This window comes from Plectropomus leopardus, chromosome 11, assembly GCF_026936395.1.
Source record: "Plectropomus leopardus strain MGB_pleo_1.0 chromosome 11, ASM2693639v1, whole genome shotgun sequence".
Lineage (NCBI taxonomy): Eukaryota > Metazoa > Chordata > Actinopteri > Perciformes > Serranidae > Plectropomus > Plectropomus leopardus.
The window spans coordinates 7,683,247-7,705,192 of NC_142186.1; the positions used below are offsets into that span (position 1 = coordinate 7,683,247).

General features: G+C 39.5%; 1 protein-coding gene across 7 annotated transcripts in view; it reads left to right on the forward strand.

Annotated features, from left to right (window-relative positions):
• LOC121946024 (neuroendocrine convertase 1-like) overlaps window positions 1-21,946 on the forward strand; it is a 216,737-nt gene that overhangs the window by 126,359 nt on the left and 68,432 nt on the right. For all 7 annotated transcript variants that reach the window (XM_088083951.1, XM_088083956.1, XM_088083954.1 and 4 more), the window contains 4 exons: window positions 273-445; window positions 2,079-2,294; window positions 3,039-3,142; window positions 17,448-17,561. In XM_088083951.1, the coding sequence (XP_087940077.1) occupies window positions 273-445; window positions 2,079-2,294; window positions 3,039-3,142; window positions 17,448-17,561 (607 nt within the window). The remainder of the gene's footprint in view (window positions 1-272; window positions 446-2,078; window positions 2,295-3,038; window positions 3,143-17,447; window positions 17,562-21,946) is intronic.

Genomic DNA, 21,946 nt, shown 5'->3' on the forward strand with positions numbered 1-21,946 from the left:
CAGTTAACACACTACTGTAGGGCAGCTGCATTCAATGTGTTTGTCATGCATTTGCATCTCAAGTATTTTGTCACAGTTCTGTTACTGTATTAAATTTCACAAATAGCATATCACATTCATTTTCACAACCTTAAACACAATGTCATTTTTTCTGTTTTTAAGCAACATTATGATGTAAAATGCTCCTCTAGTATATTTTAAAAAATGTTTCTTTTACACAAGCCTCCCTCCGATCTCTGACTCTGACCGTGTTACCTTTTCGATCCGTCCAGGTATCCGCTTGTTGGACGGCACTGTCACTGATGCCATGGAGGCCACAGCTCTGACCTTCAACATCCACTTCATTGACATCTACGTCTGTAGTTGGGGCCCACGGGACGACGGGGCGAAGATGGACGGGCCGCACAGGCTGACAGCGCAAGCCCTTCGGCTAGGAACTCACAAGGCATGGCTTTCATCTCCAAGTTCACGCTGCTGTCTGTCAGATGTAAAGTAGACGTCCTCACTGTCAGTGGAGCTTAGATTGTAAGGGCAAAACGTTGAGTGCTGGGATTACATAGATGGATTGAAATACACACCTATATATTTCAAATGACTGACCCAAGTGTTTCAGAACGGAATTTAGAAATACTGAAAACTGAAAGTTATCCGTCCACTACTTTATGGGTGCTAATTTATTCCAAGTAATGGATGGATTAATGAGTGGACATACTGGGTGGACCATTTATGCTAAGTTCTAGGTTCATTTGTATTTTGGTTTCTACCAGAACATGTTCACATGCTTTAATATTCAAAAACACACGTTTTTCTCATACTGTGCTGGAACACCTGCATTCACTCTCTGTCTGAGACGCTCCATTTTAATGCCTCTTTAAGAGCCCTTCACAAAAAGTCCATGCAGCTCTTATTGGTCAGCCTTTTTGGGGCTTCTGCATCTCAGCATATCTGCTTGGTCATTGCCGGGGAATGACTATAACAGATATGGTGGCACTTAATACTTTGAAAAATCATCAATAAAAGCACAAACACAGCAATACATGTTCCAGCAGAAATTAACAACATCACCAACCAAGATTACATGTGTCCCTCACATTAGCATGTGGAAACATGTAACATTGTACTTGCAGCTGGGGAATGACATTATTTTGCAACATGTTTTCCCCACAAAATCACCAATAAAAGCCTCTAAACACAAGCAGACATTTTACGACAGAATTCTGATCTAAAGTCGGGGAGAAATTAACAACGATGGCAACCAGCATTACATGTCTCTCTGAGGTTAGCATGTTGTTATGTGTAGCAGTTTTGATAACACAATGTAAACACTGAGTAGTGTGCCTGAAGCAGATGACCATATAAGGGAACCAAGCACATTTATGACATCACAGCAAGTAGAAAAACATTGGAAACAGAGTATTAGAAACAGTCTGAAGCCTGAGGCTTTTGTTCACAGGAATTCATTTTACATACATTTACCTCGTTATAAGAAATTATGGCCAAGTTTAACATGAACATATGACATTGTAGCATTATGTATAAGACAGAAAATAAGGAAAAGCAAAATGTGTTCCCTTTAAGTTAAAAAAGAAACAAATAAATTCACAAATATAAAAATGAAAAATCTAAATCTTAATACATTTATGAAAAATGTTAACATTAAATTAATATAAATATTAATATTAAATATAAATAAATTAATATTTCTAACAAATATATAAAGAAACAAGTAACCTTATATCCATTGTTACAGCCATAACTATCCACAAAGGTATTCATCATTATAAAAAAGGGGAAAAAAAGTTACCATAATAAACAAACTCTTAAACAAAAACAAACAAACAAAGAAAAACTTTGCAAAATAGGTAACTTTTTGGAAAATTCCCTTTTGATCTTTTTTACACCCAGGAATCCTATTTTCACTCCCTATGATTGAGCCCTATATAAATATATACAGTGTGATATCTATTTCCATATGTGCTATTTCAAATGCCCTGCTGACCGCTAGATGGAAACGTTCTTTATGAAATCCACTTATACCTTGCTCTTTCACTTTGACGTTCCTTTGTTTGTGTTGTCAGGGCCGAGGTGGGAAGGGCAGCATCTTTGTGTGGGCGGCAGGTAATGGCGGAATGCAGCATGACCACTGCGGTGCAGACGGTTATGTTAACTCCATCTACAACATCGCCATCGGCGCTGTCTCTCAAATGGGGAAGCCCGCCTACTTCGGCGAGCCCTGCCCCGGTGTGATGGCCGTCACTCTGACAGGGAGCAGCGTGGGAGGCTCACTACCTCTGGTTAGTGTGCATGTACCGCCTCACACATCTAACAACAGTGTTTATCATTAATGAGTGCATATATGTGTGTGTGTGTGTGTGTGTGTGTGTGTGTGTGTGTGTGTGTGTGTGTGTGTGTGTGTGTGTGTGTGTGTGTGTGTGTGTGTGTGTGTGTGTGCGTGCGTGCGTGCGTGCGTGCCAGCAGCTCTGCTCTTTGGCTCCCATGAGCTGTGAGAAGCCTGTTAAAGAGCAGCGACTGGTGTGATATTTATAGAGGCCTGCCAAATGACCTAGGTGACTGCTGGGCGCACACACACACACACACACACACACACACGTAGACACACAGAAGCAAACGAGTGTTAATTAGAGGTAAAGCATGGCTCTTAGTGGCTGAGAGAGGGAGAGGAAGCAGCGAGGTGTTGATGGCGGAGGTAACAGTAAAAAGCCAGGAAGAACTCCGGGGCTACAGAAACAGAAAGGCCAATTTTACAGTGTGATATCACCTTTGTCTGCTGGGATGCCTGCCCTTTTCCACCTCACATTAGGCAGTGGTCAGACTAGACACGAGTTGTTTTTTTAATTAACATCACTGTAAAACTGTGTTGACGTGTTCTTCTGCAAAGCTGCATTCCACGGAATGAGACCTCTCCACAGAAATCAGATGAGTACTTAGACAAAAAACGCACTCGTCTTTTTGCTCTATGAACTGATACAACCTCTAGTTAGCTGTATCTTGTAACGTGTGTTTTTTTGTCTCTCCAGGTTACTCTGACCAACACCGGTGATGGCTGTATCAAACACTTTCCAGGAACATCCAGTGCTGCTCCGACCGCTGCCGGGATTCTGGCTCTTACGTTAGAAGTAAAGTGAGTGTCTATCAGCCCAGTCACTGCACACCAGTAGTACTACAGCAATAAATGTGATACCTTATTGATTTTTGTCGAGACTCAGGGGCAGATTCACCGAAAATGGATTGCAGCCACTGATAGCACCATGAATTGCGCATCACTTGCAAATGCTTCACAAGAAGTATCGTTCTAATGATGTTACAGAGCAATTGCATCTGAGTACAATTATCCATGTGGCAAAAGTATATAAATATATGTATATGTTGCTTTTGTACCAAAAACACAGTAGACAGAACAATGGCAGATAAAAAACTGACATTTTCCGACCGCAAGGTCCTGACCAATAAGATGCAGATGCACTCCTCAAAACTCCTAGCAGGGAATTTAAATGTGACAGACAGAAACATAAACCCACTTCTCATAAATGCGCCTCCTTTACCACCACCTAGGCTTGGGTGGCATATATTTTTTCATACCTTCTTTCTTTTCTGACATTTCAGTGGGGTAGCTGATATATTACAGTATTTGTAAATTCCACCCTCCGGCCCCGGCCTCCAGGTTCGGTAAGCTTTCTTAGCTTTTTAGTCTAATAAACTCACAAAATGTGAGAAAGGATATATTCTTAAGTCTGTTTTCCTAATTAAACAGAAAAACACAACCGTAGACCTTCTGATTTTTTTGAAGTTTTTGTCCTTCACCAGACTGACTTGCTTAATTGCGTTGTTAACTCATCATAAAACTCATTTTATTCCAGCTCAACAAAAACAAAGTAAAACTCACAAAAACTGTCTTTTTTAGTTGTCACCGATCCAGCAATAATCAATTTTAGTTTGGTCAAAGTAAATCTTAATTCACAGAGTTAGATGTGAAAACATTCATTTCTGCCGTCTCTATTTACCGTCTCATTTTTACTGGTCCTGTGATGTTCCCCCATACCACGCGCAGCCAAAATCTTTCTCAGCTTGGCTGCCTGTTCCAGCAGCAGAGATGGACCTCTGGTGGTATGTGCTTTGCGCTACAGACAATACATTGACCCGATACAGCATCTCTAAATCAGTTTAATAGAAAGATGTTTGTGATGCTATTGAAAATCATACTGTCAGCATTTCTAAGTACCCCCAATTACTAATTTTAAATAAATATGTGCAAACAGCACAGCAGCACCTAATTTCACAAAACTGTAATGGAAACAATTTTTTTTGGCTTTTATAGGTCACATAATGTAAAACAAAGAGGCATGATGTAGTAGGTGCTACAAGAGGTGTTATTCCATCGTATAACTCTTCAAAAGTTGAGCGTATCATCCCAAAGATTTGAATTCACAATTACTCTGTGAGTATGTGGACTGTCACCTCCCAGAAATCCCTCATACGTGGCTGCTTTCACGTGTAAGGGGCTTGCCTTTGCATTATTGCTTGCATAACACCCCTACATCTCCTTCGATTAGAAATAATGACGGCTAGTGCGGTGACTACAGTAGAAATAAACCTGCTGATGTGTTGAATATCTATCGCCATACTTCCTGGAACGTCATCGCGAGAGGAGAAGTTACATAACGTCATTCAGTGGAAAGGCAGTCATCTTGCAATTGTGTTTTATCGACATTTTGAAAATATCGTTAAATTCTGCACAAATCTATAATGGAAACCTGCCTATTGTGGACACTTCAGCAATGTGTTTGCTTACTGTCAGAGGGGTGTCAGTCTCCAGCCAGGTTGTGTTTACTTTAATTTCTTGTCATGGCTGTTATGTTAAATCAGCTCTATTTCCTGCCAGTGGAATCCGCAGTGTTATTTGTTGTCATGTTTAAGACTACATTTTCCATATCCCCCATGTGCCTTCTTTTACAGAAAGGTTGTCCCTTGTAGCTATTTTCACCCATGTCCCATCTTAACACCTCATCTGTGTCCTCTCTGAAGAAGACAGCTTTGTTAGAAGTCATTTTCCCATCAGCCCTCTTCTGCCTTTAATATGCGCTGTTGCTGGAAAATCTGAAATCTTCATCTCTGTTTGTTCTGGAAGCACAGTAACCTCCTCTTCTGTCTGCTCTAAATCAATGCGGCACATTGATTATTTTACTTTTAACTTCAACTCTTGATTAATTTTGCGATTATCAATGAATTATTTCATCTTTCCCAGAGCCTGAGGAGACATCTTGAAATAGATTTTGTCCAGCTGACAGTCCAAAACCTAAAGAGACAAAGTGCAAGGGAGATAAAAAAAAAAAAAAATCTTTTTTAAAAAAAAGCTTATTATTGAGGATTCATTTTCATTTTAGCAATAAAAAAGAAGCATTAAAATTCTGCACCTTGCCCCTTTGAGCCGTACCTCGTCTCTCCTCCCTGCTTCCCCTTCTCTCTATTTGTTTTCTTAGTCCCTCCTTTGATTTAGATCATCTTTAGCTCCGACCCTTTCTTTCTGTGTCTGTCTAAATCTGCAAATATATCTCCTTGCTCTTTTTTTCCTTCTCTCCCTCCTTTGTCTCGTCTGCCACTTCCTACCATTTCCCAAGCCCCCCCCCTTTTTTTTCTTCATCCCTCTTAACTCGCCAGCTGTCGGTGTGGCCTCGGGCCTGGTGTTTTGTGGCGGTATCAGCGGCGTCTACGCCTCCTTCATGTTATGGATGGTACTAGAGGCTGGCTTTACTGCTCCAGCTGTCATGCCACAGCGCCTCAGTCTCAGTCGCTTGGCTGTAAAATGGAGCGCAGGTCCCCTGGGCTAGGCGACTCCCAGGACATTACTGTTAAAGGCTTTGTCGTGACCCGCTGCTACTGACTAAACTATATATCACCTCTCTGGCTCAGATCGGCAGCATTCCGCTCACGTCTTTATGGAGCTAGCTTCTCTCTCTCCGTCTGTATATCTTTCTGGGTCTCTCTCTTTCTCACACTTGCTCATTCTGTGTCTGGCTCTTTCTCCCAACATTTCACACAAACACACTCACTCATATATTCTGCCATATTCTCTCTCACTCATGCAAACCTAGAGTTTTTCTTTTTCTCTGATTCCCATTCATCAGAAACCAACTGCCTCATATAGTGTACTATCCCAGAGCCCCTAAACATTCATATATACAGACATGAGGGTACATTTAATACATATCTCTGGGATTATAGATGTTAATCCCTCTGTCAATCACTCTATTATCTCCCCCTCTATTTCCTCTTCATGCAACTACACTCCTCAGCCTTTCTGTGCCTAATGAGAAATGCTCAAACTTTTCTTTCAGCCCTTTGCTTTATTTTTGTTAATTTATCAAAAAAAGCAAGCAGATTGGAAAAATTTAGTCAATGGAAGTTTATGGAAATGCACAGATTTGGAAACTAATCATATTTGTCATCCCTGATATGATGTCAAGGTTGACACTACAGCATATATTGCATTAAGCATGCAGTGTGTTGTCTGTGTTATTGGACTGGGCAATATCTGTTTTAAGTAATATGCTGATAATTTTATTTAATATACAGTATTTATCTCAGTATTTTCAGATTGTCTCTCAAATAACATTACTGTTTCTTAAACCTTTTGATGAGTATGATCATACTTGTTGGATCATTCTACTACATTAATCTGAATTTATAGGGAATGCTGCTCTTATATGATATAATGGAGGGCTTTAATTTGGAAAGTCCACATCAGAATGTCCTGATATTGTCTATGTGACACTCTGAGGAGGACTACTATCATTTTGAAGTGAAATGAGTTTGTGGAAACATTATGGTTTTTTTTATGCTAGTAAATACAATCACCAAAGTAAAAAACTAACATTGGGCTATAAACCATCTACATCACGGTCACAGCAAGGCCGTAAACCTGTGTTTAGCGCGATGCTCTTCTGTAGTCTCATTTAGCCACGTGTTAGCAACCATCTTTTTAAGACACAGTGAGGCTTCAAAAATTCATGAGCGGGATATTTACTGATGTATTTCACACTTTACAGTGGAACATAAACAGGCATCTAACTAAAAACCCACTAAAAAAAAACAAAACTTTGACATCAAGACAAGGCCACCCAGAACGCTAAAATGCGAACACATATCTGGATTTCAGGACTCATTCCTGAACCACTCTATAGGAAATGGCACACCCATACCATGTTGTCCGGATACTCTTCAATGTTTTGCTGCCCCGTTAGTGTCAGTGTGTCACTGTCTATCTGTCTCTCTGACACCATGTTAGCCTGTCTGTCTGTGTTTCCATCTGTCTCCATCCATCCACCCATCCCTCTTGACGCCTGTCCAACAAACCATCAGGTTAAATCAATTCTTCACTCGTCCTGTTTGTCAGTCTTTCTGTCTCGGACTGTTTGTTTGTGCACTTTATCACTGCGTCAGCTTCTCTGTCACTTTATGTGTCTTTCATCCATTCATTCCTACAGTCTGTCTATTCAGTTCGAATGGAGCTAAACATTTGGTTTGACTGTGACTCCACCTCATGTTCCGGGACTTTTACACCTGCAGATGTCTGTTTCTCTCTCAGCCGTTTCCTGATTCAGCTGCGTTTATTTTGGCTGTCTTGGAAAGATGGATTGTCTCCTCTTTAACCTGTCACCCTGTGCTGTCAGGTTAACTATTTTGGGCAAGCCCTTTTATCCAGTCACACAGTAGTAGTAGAAATATATAAATAATCTTTTAACCCTTTTTTTTCACCTGTTGGCTCTAGTGCTCCACAGTAACTACATGTAGAGTGATAAAAGGCTACTTGCATTTGCATTGCACTGCATTATCCTAAGTAAGTGTGCCAAATTAAAGCAATTCTTTTACTAAGTGATCTGCAGAATATGACAAAATCAGCTTGGGGCTATCAACAGTATAAAAATCATGTAGTTTATCTGTGCACCCAAACTAACATTTTCTTTAAACACTTATCCACTTCCCTTCCTCCTCTTTCCCTCTGTCTGCCTGTGTGCATTGAATGAAGAAGAGGAATAATGTATATAACGTTCTCTGTGGGGAGTTAAGGAGTAATCAGCCAGCGATCTCAGTGGGGAGAGTACATGGAAAAGTGAATCCACTCTCTCTAATTGGTCTCAACTCAAACACTCTGCCAGACACACACACTCGTCCTCAGTGAGGGCATCTCCTTCGCTAATGTTTTTCATTTGACATGTATTGAAGGTCACCGCCATGTGTAACCTCTCACGAAAACATACAGAACCCGGCTTCATGACTTATATGTAATAATACTGATTTACTGATATTAATATGAAGCTGTATTTGGCATTTTGGAGCGTGCCTTTGTACATTAGCTAATCTAGCCTCCTTGTAATGTGGGATTCAACAGGTTTTTGTTGTTCTGTAGGTTATTCTTTATAATAATTCTCTGCTTTGTCTTACCTTGCTGTACTGAGCCAATCCTCTAACAAAACATTATTTTTTTTTTAAATTTAGAGCTGCCTTAACCAGGCTAACAGGTTACTTACTTAACACATCAGTGTAAGACAGCATGCATACCTCCTCAAAGTCAAATGTTATAAAGTTAAGTTGTATGCCAGAGCAACAATTGTAAGAAGAAAATTGTTTTTTTGGAAAGTGGAAAATATCATTAACTAAACTGTAAACTGGAAAATATCTTTAACCATAGAAATCTTTAAAAATAATAGTTATTTTGTCCATATTAGGGCGGGGTGTACAGTACACAAAACTGCATACATGCATATGCAAAATAGGGATATGTGCAGTTAGGCTACTAGTCCATTATATAAGCATAATTTTTTTTATTAAAAGATTATTAATATTGTAAATACAAATTAAACTTTTAGTAACCTACTAGAGTAATGCTGGTTTCCCTTTGGGGACATAATTTGCAGTTGAAATAAGGTAATAAACAGCAATATACTGCAATATATGTTAGTGCAACACTCAGCGCATCACAAAATGTTGGTATTATTGTGTCATGGGGTATTGAGTGATTCCTGCCCCCTAGTTCATGATGCTTTGCAAAGTGCCTCACATTTCAGCCACTTTTATAACACAGTTTAGTTAATGAAAAGACGTGATTAATGATTTCAGATAGCTCTTATAATATGTGCGTTTACACTTGTAGATGAAACTGTGCTTTAAAAAAAATCACTGTGTTTCTTACTTTTGGACTTGTCTATTATTTAAGTTTAAACTCCCTTTTAAATGTCATGGAAATTAGTCTTTAAGAACATCGCTAACACAAGCAAGTCCAATACATTATGTTAAAAGGATATATACACAATGCATGATATCGGTACACACATGCACATCCCCTTATTATGGGTCCTTGAAAAGTCATGGAAAAGTTTTATGATTTTGTCCATGGATATAGAATATAACATTCAAGCACATACTCATATGAGCATTCAACATGTATGCTGAGCTCATATCAGAACTCATTTGTGTGTAATAATCACATGGTGCTGAACCAGTCATAGACACACACATACACACACACACACACACACACACACACACACAGAAATATACACACAAATAAGTACAGGCTTTAAGAGCCAAACTGTCCATCATACAAACACACACACATGGGTGCTTGTGTACACATGTACTCATTAACCGCAGGAATCCGGGCTACGCCGGTGGAGTGTATTTAAAGGAGATTGCAGGCATGCAGTTATTGGACTTGGCCTAATTGATAAACCCATTAGTAACACTTGTTCAGATAACATGGGAGGAATCTCAGTCTGCTCACAGCCGCTCCAAATGGGTTCACTTAGGCTTAGAGTGCAGCACATTAAGAGAAGATTACAGAGCGATGCCGAGCGTCTTACCAGTCCATGCCTCGCTACTGTGAGATTAATAGAGACGAACTAAGGACAGAGTCGGAGAGAACATTGGACTCTGACTCTCCACAGGGTGGGGACACTGTATGTGTGTGTGTGTGTAGTTGTGCAGCAGTTGGTGTTCTGTGTGTCTGTGTTTGTATATTTTTCTAGATGTGTGTGCATCTGCATGTGTTTATGTGCTGTTATGACGCATTGGGCGATATGCCATCTCATGAACACATATACATGCATGTGTGCGCTTTTGCTTCCACTGTGTGTTTGTCTATATATGTGGGTGTTTCTCTGCTTCTCTGTAAATGTGCATTCCACATGTGTATTAGTTTTCTGCCTTTCAACTAAAGCTGCGATGTGGCTCAGCAGAAGATCTAAACGCGAAGTGTCCAAGCAGAAGATGTGCCTCCTGGGATGAAACAGTGGGGTTTAAACTGCTGCTTGTCGTGTACCAACACATTATACCCTGCTGACTAACAAGCTTGACTGTTAGTGATATCTCCTTCAGTTTCTGTTAAAATAAAAAGAGATGAACAAGAAAATTGGACATGCTGAGCTTCAGTAAAGCAAGCATTAGGCAACATGTAAGTGCATCAATCTCTTCAGGCTGCAAATATGTCCTCGATTCACAATGGAGAGAAAACTATTACTGATGTCTGAGTGGAAGCTGATAATGGCTCATATTTGATGCCACTTCTCATGTTTGAATCATGTCTTTTCAATCCAAAAAATTACAACCATTCAGAGATGAACTGATGCAACATTTTCTCCGACCCAAACTCAGGGCACTGATCTGATATCGGTGCTCTTTTTTTTAACAATCGTTAAATCGATTCACCTCTCTGTATAAAACTAAACTGTACAAATCACTTCTTAATTGTAAGTGAGGACACATAAACATGCTTTAAGCTCGTATGTCATTACAATGCATAATCCTCATAACAACAGGGACAGCATAGTATTCAACTTGTCTAATAGATGTTACACACTAGGGGTTAAAGAAAATCGGATCACGATATTATGTTTTGTGATATAATGATTCTCAAAAATCAGTTTTTAACAAGTAGTTTACAAGCAAATATTTGTGCATTTTTTTCATTTTATGATGTTTTTAAGACCCCAGCTGCTGGATGCTTTAATGTCGTAATCTATCTTCAGCCATTTGACTCCTCCACTCCAACGTAACAACATATTGCTAGTGTATACCCAAAGAACACAAATCTGCGGAACATGCAGGGTAAAAAGGGTGCACCGCTAGCATTTAAAGAAGATTTAAAAATTGCAATATATTTAGTTGTATCCCCTGTATCATGATACATATCGTTTCTCCAGATTATGCCAACACACAACCCTATTACACACACAATTCATCCTGTATGATAATTGGTGTTGAGAACAGAAACAGACCTTGCAAACAACACTGAGCATCAACCTTATGAAAAGCCTTCTTTCAGCTTGACCCAAAGCAACAAACAGTATTTCTACATTCAAGTGACAAAGCCCCATGAGGGGAGCAAACAAAGTCAGTGTTGTTTTTTAAAAATCACCATGATTGCTCCCTAACCTTAACCACATAATCGTCACTTTGACCATAATAAATACATGTTTTATTGACACAAAAACAGAAAGATAAAAAAACAAAGAAAGAAAAAGAAGATACACACAACTTTAGCAATTTACAGACATATAAGTGAGTCCTGCAATTTCTAACCCTTGTTCTTACTGAAATTAAAATAAAACTTGAAACCAACTCCTCACCAATGTGCTCCAATAACACAACACATGTGACTGTAACCGTGATATTAAAGGTCCCTTAGCCTTATCCCACCCACAAACCATCCCTAACCTAAACAACATTATACAAAACCTCAGCCGTAGTGTTGTCACATCATAAAGCAAATGTGTTTTTTAGTATTGATTTGTAACACTATTCATACTCAAAAAAAATGTCTATGTTGTTCTGTTGTTTCACTTTGAGGACGTTGTTTGATCCAACACATGAATCTCTACAAATACAGTTTCCATCTGTACACGTACAATACATAAAGTGCTCCAGTGAAACCCTTATTCTTGTGGTAAGAATTGTGATAAAAACACATTGTTATATTCAAACCAAATGTCCCATTATATCAATTTGAGGTAGTAATAATGCATTTTGAAAAAAAAAAAACCCAAAAAATGTGATTAAGTAAACAGAACCTTATGTAAAACTAGAAATGCGTGACTCTTGAGATTTACAAAAGGCAATTACTGGAAAACTGACTGATCCTGTGTTACATAGTGTCATCTTTTTTAATAGTTAAGTGCATTCTGAAACATGCAGTAAATTGTATTCAAAAGAATTATGTGGCTTGTGCTCCCTGCAGACTTTACTTTTCAACGGTTGTTTACCAGAAAAAAAACGTTGAGTGTGATGCTTCTAAATGATCGGGAGCTGACAGTGTTGTCCTCTGAGTCCTGATCTCGCTCTCTCTTTCTTCACCCCTCCATCTTTCTGTCCCCTCAATTGCCCATCTTTTGCGTTCTCTCCCCTGGGCTGGACACTTTGTCCTTGCGCTCCCCGTCTCCTCCTCCTCGTCCTCCTCCTCCTCCTCTCTGCCCGGGCCTCGTGTGAGTGATAAATTATTCGTGGGCATGCTCTGAGGGCCCAGGGCTGCTCATTCCTGCACACAGAGGACTAGCATTGATCCGGCCTGTGGTTCAACTTAATTGGAAACCCAGTTACACCAGCTACAGACACACTCCGACACACACAAACACGGCGTGCAAACACACACACACATGCACGAACATGCACTTTCAGACATGCCAGCTACTGTAAAGCCGCATTAATACACACATATGCACCATTGTACAGTAATACACCCGTGTATAGGTGCGTGGATATTACAAATGTCAACATAATTATACAACACACACAGACACACGCAATCCCAACATGCATCCATGCATTAAAGTGTTACAGAATTAACATCTGCCTAAGTATCAGCTGCAGTATGGATGTTTTATGATTTAATATGGACAAACTGCAGTACATGATACAGTACTTTGCATGCACATTCCCCTTGCACAGCTTCCTTATGCAAACACGCACGCACACACACACACACACACACTTACACTTCACCAATAAAACTCAGAAATTCACCAAAGTGCATGATCTGACACACAGGCACAAGTAGATGGACACAAACCTCTGCATACACACACACGCACACACACATGCACACTTTATAGTCACTAAGCCTGCATTCTAAGCAGCACTAAAGAGGAGTAACAGTCCACAGTGGAGCAATATGGAGGCCCAGGGTTATCGATTGGACTGAGACACTGACTATCATACAGCTAATAGATTACATCAGACACATCGGAGCGGCCCAGTCAATGAGGCCTGATCCTATTAACTGGGGATTTGTAAACAGTTGTGTGCTCACTGTGACGGCTGCTGTGCTGCTTTGTGAGCCTTGGCGAGGGGATGAAGGCTGTAAGGGTCTGGAGGAGGCTCATATATCGTTGCACTCTGCCCCAATCTGCTGTGAGCTGCAGCCCAGTTGTGTTCATGGGTGTGCTGGACAGCATGTTTTAGTTTTATTGTTTTCATTACAGTGATGTCAAATTTATTCCTTCTGTTGTCATCTATCATTCAGATGTTTAAGGTCTGGTTTCAGTGTTATTTCTTTCATGCATGAGTTGAATGTTTGTCATACTGTATGTCAGTGTTGCATTAGTTTTAAGTGGTAATGTATCTTTTTTTAAGATACATTACCACTTAAAGGCTTAACAAGACCAGCATTTTAAACAGCCCAGTTTTGGAGGGAAATCAGTGTATTTTAAATCTGTGTAACTCTTTCATGTTGACTTCACCTTTGGTAAACTTTGACTTTTGATTAAACAATTCAGGTTGAGGTTATTCGCACATGTATGTAAATTTGGTCTGCAGTATAAAGTGCAAAGCACCCATTTAACACAAATGTCAGACATCACAGACAACATGCAGGATAAAACATGACAAGATGATAAAAGCTGAAACATAAAAACAAGATAATACAATTAAAGTGCCAATCAAAATGTTAAAAATGTAATAAATACCAATAAAAACATGAAACTACAATACCAACTTCACATTACTGAACTTTCATGGACATGTAGACTTCTCATAGTAAAAGCACAGCTGTTACCATTATAATACCAGTACAATGGATCAGTTTTATTCAGGTATTCCAGTAAGCCATGACAGTGAGGCAGCATGCGCAATACCAGGACCCTGAAACTTCTAAATGGAATTCATCACACGTGCTTTTCCTACTGTGATAAGCCAAAATTTCTTTGATTAAAAAAGCCCATTGAAGTTGGCTCGCAGTAGCATGTTTCTGGTTAGCGAGCATGTTAGCTCACCAGCTACAGTACCGCTATTTGCCAGTTACAGCTTTGGTATCCTGGAGTATGTATTCTGAAAATAATAAAAGAGGTTGATATTAAATATTATCACATGCAGCATGTCCTTAATAATTTCAGAGCTTACTAAATAGAAACAACAACTAAGGTTGCAAAGTTTCCATGGGAATGAATATGGGAATTAATGGGAATAAAATGTAAATGTAAAGGTTGTTTGGCCAGGCTGTATTTACTATGTCAAACATGAAAAAAAAGCAGACATAATCCATTAATTTATCATATACTTACAGTCTAAAATTCCGTGTTTTTAGTTAGCTAGCTAGCAAGTTAACTAACTGAGAAAAGTTAATTGAAATTTTGAGCCAAATGTTTAAATTTTGGGCTGTGTGCAAACTTAGGGTTTAAAGTGACCAACTAATTCATAAAAAAACAATAAAGAATGAATGGAAAAAGATTGACTAAACCTTCTCCATTAGCATTAGCATACTTAATGAAGCTACATCCCACATGCTAGCCAGCAGAAGCTGCGAACAAGTTCTAAATTGTGTACTTTGTTTGAGCTACTGTCAGCGGGTTCACTGAAAAATTATAAAAATGAAAAATATATTCACTCCAGTGCTAAAACTTAAACTTAAATGAAAACATGTAGTCCTTTGGCTCCGACGATGCAGTAGTGTTGGCAGTAGTTTGGACTGCACATGTGATGGGAGAATGTACTGTGCACACAGAGGGTGTAATTTTCAGAATTCCTATTAAATGGGATGCTCGCAAATAATCTGCACATGTGATAAAAGAGTACGCTGCTCAATGCAGTCCATGCTTAGGCCTGCAATTCAATTAAATGAGCATACTTTTGACCAAAACATGCCATACGTCTTGCTTATATGAAAAGGATTCTATATTGAAACTTGTGCAAAATGCCCAAGCTGCACTTCCCTTTGAAACTTGAAATTCAATGGAAATTTTCAGACCCTTAACATCAAGCTGGACCATGGAAATGGTCTGAAAGGATCCTTTGTTTTAGCTCATATTCTTTTACTTGAGCTGAATATCTGATTTCATAAATAGGCCAAATGGTTTTGTGCTTTCTTGCAGCCAGACTGAAACCAACAGTAGGAGAAAACACATGGTTGAGCATTAATACAAAGAGGTAGTGCAAAGAAAAAAAAAGTGCCACCTCTCTGTGAAAGAAACCTCACAAGTTAACAGCTCAGTTCATCTTAAGTCCATTACAGCATAAGCAATACTTCTGTTTAACCAGCACTATGGTGGATGCTGGTTGTGGGGTTTTCAGATTAATTTCGTGGCCTAAACCTATTCATATGTCCCTTCAGGGGCTGTGCAGCAAAGAGGAGTGAAAACATTGAGGGAGAGAGAGAGAGAGATAGCAGTAAACTGGGTTCTCAGCCAGCAGTGTGTTTTTAAGAGCAAAACGACTTTTCCAAAATAAATAGATCTGTGTCGCGGACTGCTAGGAGAGAGAAAAGCCCTCGGTTCAATAATTAATTCCCGAGTCGAGGGTTTTGGAGAGCCGCTGATTGGGCTGATTCTTTTTTTTATTCTGTTATGATACAAAGGAGGCCGTTTGAAGTAATTTGTCCCAGAGAGAGCGGCTTGGAATACCATACATGCTTTGATTTAGCAAAGCAAATTTAATTTTGTTTGCTTTATGCAAACCAGCCGGGGCCGCGGGGGTTTCTCTGATTCCACCAGAGGGGTGATGGTGGTGGTGGTGCTGATGATGGAGGTGGGGGAGTGCACATAACAGAATCACGCTGCTGCCGCTAATATATAATACGGAACGCACACTCATACACACAGACGCACGCAGCGAGCAGCAACAGTTCAAAAGTACAAAGCCTATTCCCCCCCTACACAGACACACACACACACACATACACACACACACACTCCAATCCCTTTGAAATCAAAGCTTAAAATAATTGTTTGTGCGTTGTGTTTTGTTTCATTCTATCCGTCTATTATTAGTGTTACTGGTATTATTCCTATCATGTTGTTTTAGCTGCCTGCTCTCGCTGCTTGCCGGGGTTTTGTTTTATGCTGCTAATGAAAGCTTCTCTCCTCGCTTTTGTTCTGCTTCGTTTTTTCCAATACGTGAATGGAATACATCTGTTTATATCCTCGCCTGATATTTCCTGAGATGTCTAACACTCAACAGCACAATAATGAAGAGGCTAGTCGTGATTTTAGCCTTTTCCAAGGCCTTTTCTTCACGTCTTTGTGCAGACAAAACTACAACGGTATACTTTAACGTGGCTGAACAGACATGCTTGATGGATTGCAGTTATGTCATTAATGACGGGAGGCCTAATTGTGTGGCACACCTTTTAATTACCTTCTTTCTTCTCGTCTGTACTGGAGAAACCACTGTCCGTGTACAGATGTTACGCAAACAGTGGAGGAACTTCTTCTCAGAAAAAGAAAATGGCTATTCAGATTGGGTGGCCAAGCGCTTTTTCTTATACTCCATTCAACTCATTTTCTTAGGGAACAATAATGAGTGGATAAAGCAGAAAAACCCAATTTCCTTTATGCTTTTTATATCCCGAAAAAGCCCTCGTTGACGGCCCTTTGGTCTTTTGTTATAGAAAACTGAGCTAATATCCTCCAGCTCTCGGCGCAGTTTAAAGGTCTTAATTGGATTCCATTAGTATATTGCTTGACATGACACTTGAGTCCGCTCTATTAGAATTCCCCTGCCTGGGATTAAAAAGAAGACTTTTTCTGCATTCGACTCTCTAGGCTCTTTTGTTAAAGTCTCAAATATTCTTTGTTGGATTCACAGTTTTTCAGTGACACCATTATTAAAACCGTAAGCTTGACTTAAACAGGTGCTTTTATGTCTAGAGGACCTGCTGTAAAAGGTATGGCAGTGTCTCACCGCCGCAGTTTATGTATCAATAAACCTTAGCATTAATACAGTATGAGAATTACATCGGTGCCTGATAGAATGTGCTGTAAGCTTCATAAAACAGTCCTCCATCCTCTTTCAACACAAGACGAGAGCCCATGTTGAGCTCCCTGCAGGTTTCTTTTCAGAGTATCACGCAGAGTTGAAGTGTTTCCTCTGTGGTTTCAGTCAGTGTAGAACACGGGCCGAAGGAAGGGTGTGTTTGATGATATTCTGTTTTATGTCTCTTGCCCCAGCCCCGAGCTGACATGGAGGGATGTTCAGCATCTGATCGCCAACACAGCAAAGATCCCCGACCCTGAAGAGCCTGGGTGGAGCATCAATGGAGCAGGATTCCATGTGCACCATAGGTATTGTGATACATCCTTGCAAACATTCAGTGGTTTTGACCACAAATGTAATATCATCAGTAGGGTTATATTTAAGCCTATAGCATTCTGCCAACATTGACCCCCTGCACATAGGGAAGTGCATTTTCAGTGTTCAGATCACACTCAGATATTGCTTTACCACATGAAAGTACAGGTGTTAATGCACCCAAAATGCACTGAGGTTGGACTGTGATTGGATCAGGGATGCATTGTGACCACATTGAACTCAAGTGTAAATGCATTCATCTTCAAGGGGCTAGTTTGAAATGCATTTGGTTGTTTGAGCTGGACAAAGTTATTGGATCTCAGTCAGATATTACATTGGACACCAGAGACACATATTAATACCAGGTGTAAATGTAATCGCGTTAAATCATATCCAGATGCAATCTGGATGTAAGACAAATTTAAATGCAAGGTGTAAAGGGGCAGTGTTTTCTACAGAATTAGAGTGCATGTGTATCAGAAGCTGACGATGGATGACAAATGCGTGCATCCCTTTGTATCATTCTGTGTCCCCTCTCAGAGTCGGAGGGTTTTTTGAGTCTGTGAACCCAGCGTAGGTGGAGCTCTCCATGAGTTTTTTTTTTTCCTCAGCAGTAGTTAGTAGTAAGCAGCTGTTTATAAGTGAATGCAAACTTTTAGACCCAGCAGAATGAATGGTTATGTTTCTCTCTTTGTCTCTCTCTCTCTCTCTCTCTCTCTCTCTCTCTCTATATATATATATATATATATATATATATATATATATATATATATACATAAATATTCCAATAGCACTCCTATTTAAAAAATCTATTTGCTGTGGCAGATGTTTTAATCATGGCGCACTGCCACAAATAAATTAATGTGTGGCAAACCCTGAGGGGTTCATTCTGCCCACTTTTCATGTTAGGCTTACATGTAAACTGATGTTTTAATCAATTAATTTACATATCGGTAGTTCTTTGAAAAAAAGTGAACTACCGTAGTAGGCTGAAACCCTTGATTACTTGCTGCTTTTGCTATCCAAGCAAAATGTGCCAGTCTTGTTTGGTTGTGTATTATAACATTTTGGGCGAGACACTTACTTGCTGTCTTGCCAAGAGTTACTTTAGATAAGAATATTGATATTACTCACATGTCTGTACGGTAAATTGAAAGCTACACCAGCTACTAGCTTAGCATAGGGATCAGAAAACAGCTGTACTGGCTCTGTCCAAAAGTAACAAAATCAACCCAACATGACCTCTAATAATTGCCATATATTCTATGTTCAAGCTGTATTGAACCAAAGTGCAAAAATGACAAGTTGTGGTTTTACGGGTATTTATGTGCCAGATTTATTTTCTTGGCCAGGAGCAGTAACTTCCTGACCACAGTGAGGTTGCCAGGCAACCAGCAAAGACTTGAAGAAGTTTCTGCTCCCTGCCAAGAAATAGTCTGGCACATAACCCCCCCCCCACCCCCCACCCCCCAAGCTATAATATGCCAGGCTAGCTGCACCCCCCTTGTTCCAGTCTTTTTTGCTAAGCTAAGCAACCTTCTTATCAATAACTCTTACCATAAATCAGTCACACTAACTGATTAATTTTGACTTTCAACAGCTGTTCTTTCAAATCAAATTTTGGATCAATTCAGATCAAATCAGATACTACGTTATAGAGGATCCTACTTTGTAGGCAATAATAACAATGATATACAATGCTATCAGTTATGCTACACCACTGTTATATGCTGCGTTGCATGGCTGCAAGTGTCAACATATTTGGACATTTTTCTGTAATATATTGAAGACCCCCCTAAAGATTTTTCATGATATGGACAGATGTATGATTGAATAGTTTAACTGGGTATGGTTGTGATTATGAAATTTATGATTACAGTAATTATCCCTATATGATCTTTTACTGGGATAATTTCAGGTGAATTGAATAACATAAAATTCAGTTATTCTTGCGTAAAGCACTGAAAGTGCCCTGAAGGTTTCTTTTTGAGCCACTCTGACACAAAAGTGCTTGCTTAAAAAAACATATATTGAATTTAAAGTAACATTCAGTTGCGATTAACAGCTTTCAGTATTAAACTCAGGTGTCACTTATTACAAGTTTACTCAAGTAAACAGTCCGCAATGGATCATACAAGCGGTGACATCTTCCACTTGTTCACTGCTGCATTTGCCACGTGCAGACACAACTTTAACGTGCACACACACCTCCACACTCTCCTTGTATAAAGCTCTGCAACCACAAGAGGCAGCTGTTTTATGGCAGTTGGGACAGGTGATCTTGTCCGGGAGGAGTGTCATTGTAATCCTCTAATGTTATTATCACACCCACGGCGTGTCTGAGTGTCCGTACCTGCTCTGATTTATATAGACAGAGGCTGGAGGAAATGGAGCTTCTCCCTCTGACTGTATGAAGCATGAATCTGGGAGGGAGAGAGAGAGTGAGCCCCGTGCTCCTCCAGACATCGTATAAACGCTTTTACAATGCTTTTACAATGTCAGCCGGGCGATGACATATCGGTAATCAGTCATAGCGTTTGTGATGGTTTTCCTCTGCTCTCTGTCTCACTCACCTTAAAATTTCCTCCCCTCATGCTGGCTCTAACTCACCGCCCTCACCTCTCTTTGTAGTTCCCTTTTCCCATCCTTACTCTCCCCTGCTTTTCCCTTTTCTGGCTATTATTCCCTCTCGCTGCCTTCCTGTTCCTCTCTTTCGCAGCATGTCGTGTCATAAAATAGATTGTAATTACTGTGTTGCTGTGAGAAGAATGGATTAATTAAAATATAATGATGCCGATCACACCAGCGGGCGTCTGTTGAAATCTGTCCATTTAGGGGCTGCGGCTGAGGACTTGTAATGCCCAGATCATACTGCAGCGGCCACGCTAATTATGAAGAATGGTTTATTGCATGGGGAAGGACGGATGGACTAGACAGTGCAGTGAGCACAGGGTCACTTAGCATCAATGAGGTTGTTACGATACATTAAAGATTAGATTTGATATCTGTAATGAGAGGATCCATGTTTAGGAAAATTGAAGATAACACTGAATGCTTATAAGTTATAGTGAGGAGCTTTCTTTATTTTCTTTATAGCTTCTTTATAGCTTCTCTATAGCTTTCTTTATTCTGTCAGTGTGTGACTGTTGTCTATTGACCTCTAGCATGTGACTCAACAGATGATTGAATCATTTCATGTATGTGATGTACATGATTCTACATGTTGTTGCCAGTTGACTCAGTTATGATTTAGCCAGTTTTTTTAAAAAGTGATTATCAGATTCCCCAGAAAAGTCCTCAGGCACACAGAAAGTGATTTTTATTATTTCATGTTTGTTTGGGAATAAAAATTAAAATGAAAAAAAAAGGTTATTGCATCAGCAGTGATATCCAGTATTGCGAACAAATTTTAATTTCATTAAGAGAAGACTGAGACACAACAAACCACAGTGCTGATAATTTTTTTTTATGTGTACTGAAGTGACTTAGTGAGACTTTGTAACTCTTGTTGGACAACAGTACAGCTGAATACTTGTTCCCTTTAAGGTATCATTATCCTGCAAAATTACCCAGTATCAAGTAGTATCCAAACTTCTACAGCCAAACAATGCATGCACTCAATCCTTCTTATACCCTGAAAAAAACAACTATTTGTATGTCAAGTGTTCTTTGATTTTAATGTGTTTTGTGACTGGCCTATTACTGCGGCAACTACAGCACATATACAGTAGTCTATGTCGTGGTGAAATCAAGAGCGGTTTGTTTGAAGGATGGAGGGCCAAAACTGGCACTTAACCCTTGGAACTCTGCAGTATAAATGGTCAACCAGTAAATGTTTTTGCTTATTGTGAAGTCATTTCTTGGACTATCTTCAAATGCTTTATATCTCTCAGTACAACCTAACATCAAAGTTTTTGCAAGTCAAGATTAAAGTATTGAATTGTGTCACCCCTTTATCTGATCGCATGCAGAAACATGCTGAACATAAAGCAAAAGCCTGCAGCATGAAAACAAAAGATGCAAGTCATTCAGAACAATGTAACAAAAGTACAAAATAGTATGTAGGATACTTAAAACTAGTGCTACATACAGTATATATATTATCAATAATATCTACATCTTGGCATCAGAATGCCAGAGCGACACATTGTTGGTTTAGTTTTGAACAGTATTGGAATGTTGTTGATGGTTTTTTCAGGGTTTTTGTATCCCCTGGAAACTTGTGACGTCTGCCGAGGTCTTTTTTTGTACTTGCAGCATGTTTTGTAATGCTGTATATGGGTTGTCAGATTGGTGTTTTTTGCGTATGGTCCTGTAAGTTGTGGTGCATTAAAAAAAGGTACCTCGTACCTTGTATTAAGCTCTCTTGGCCACTGTA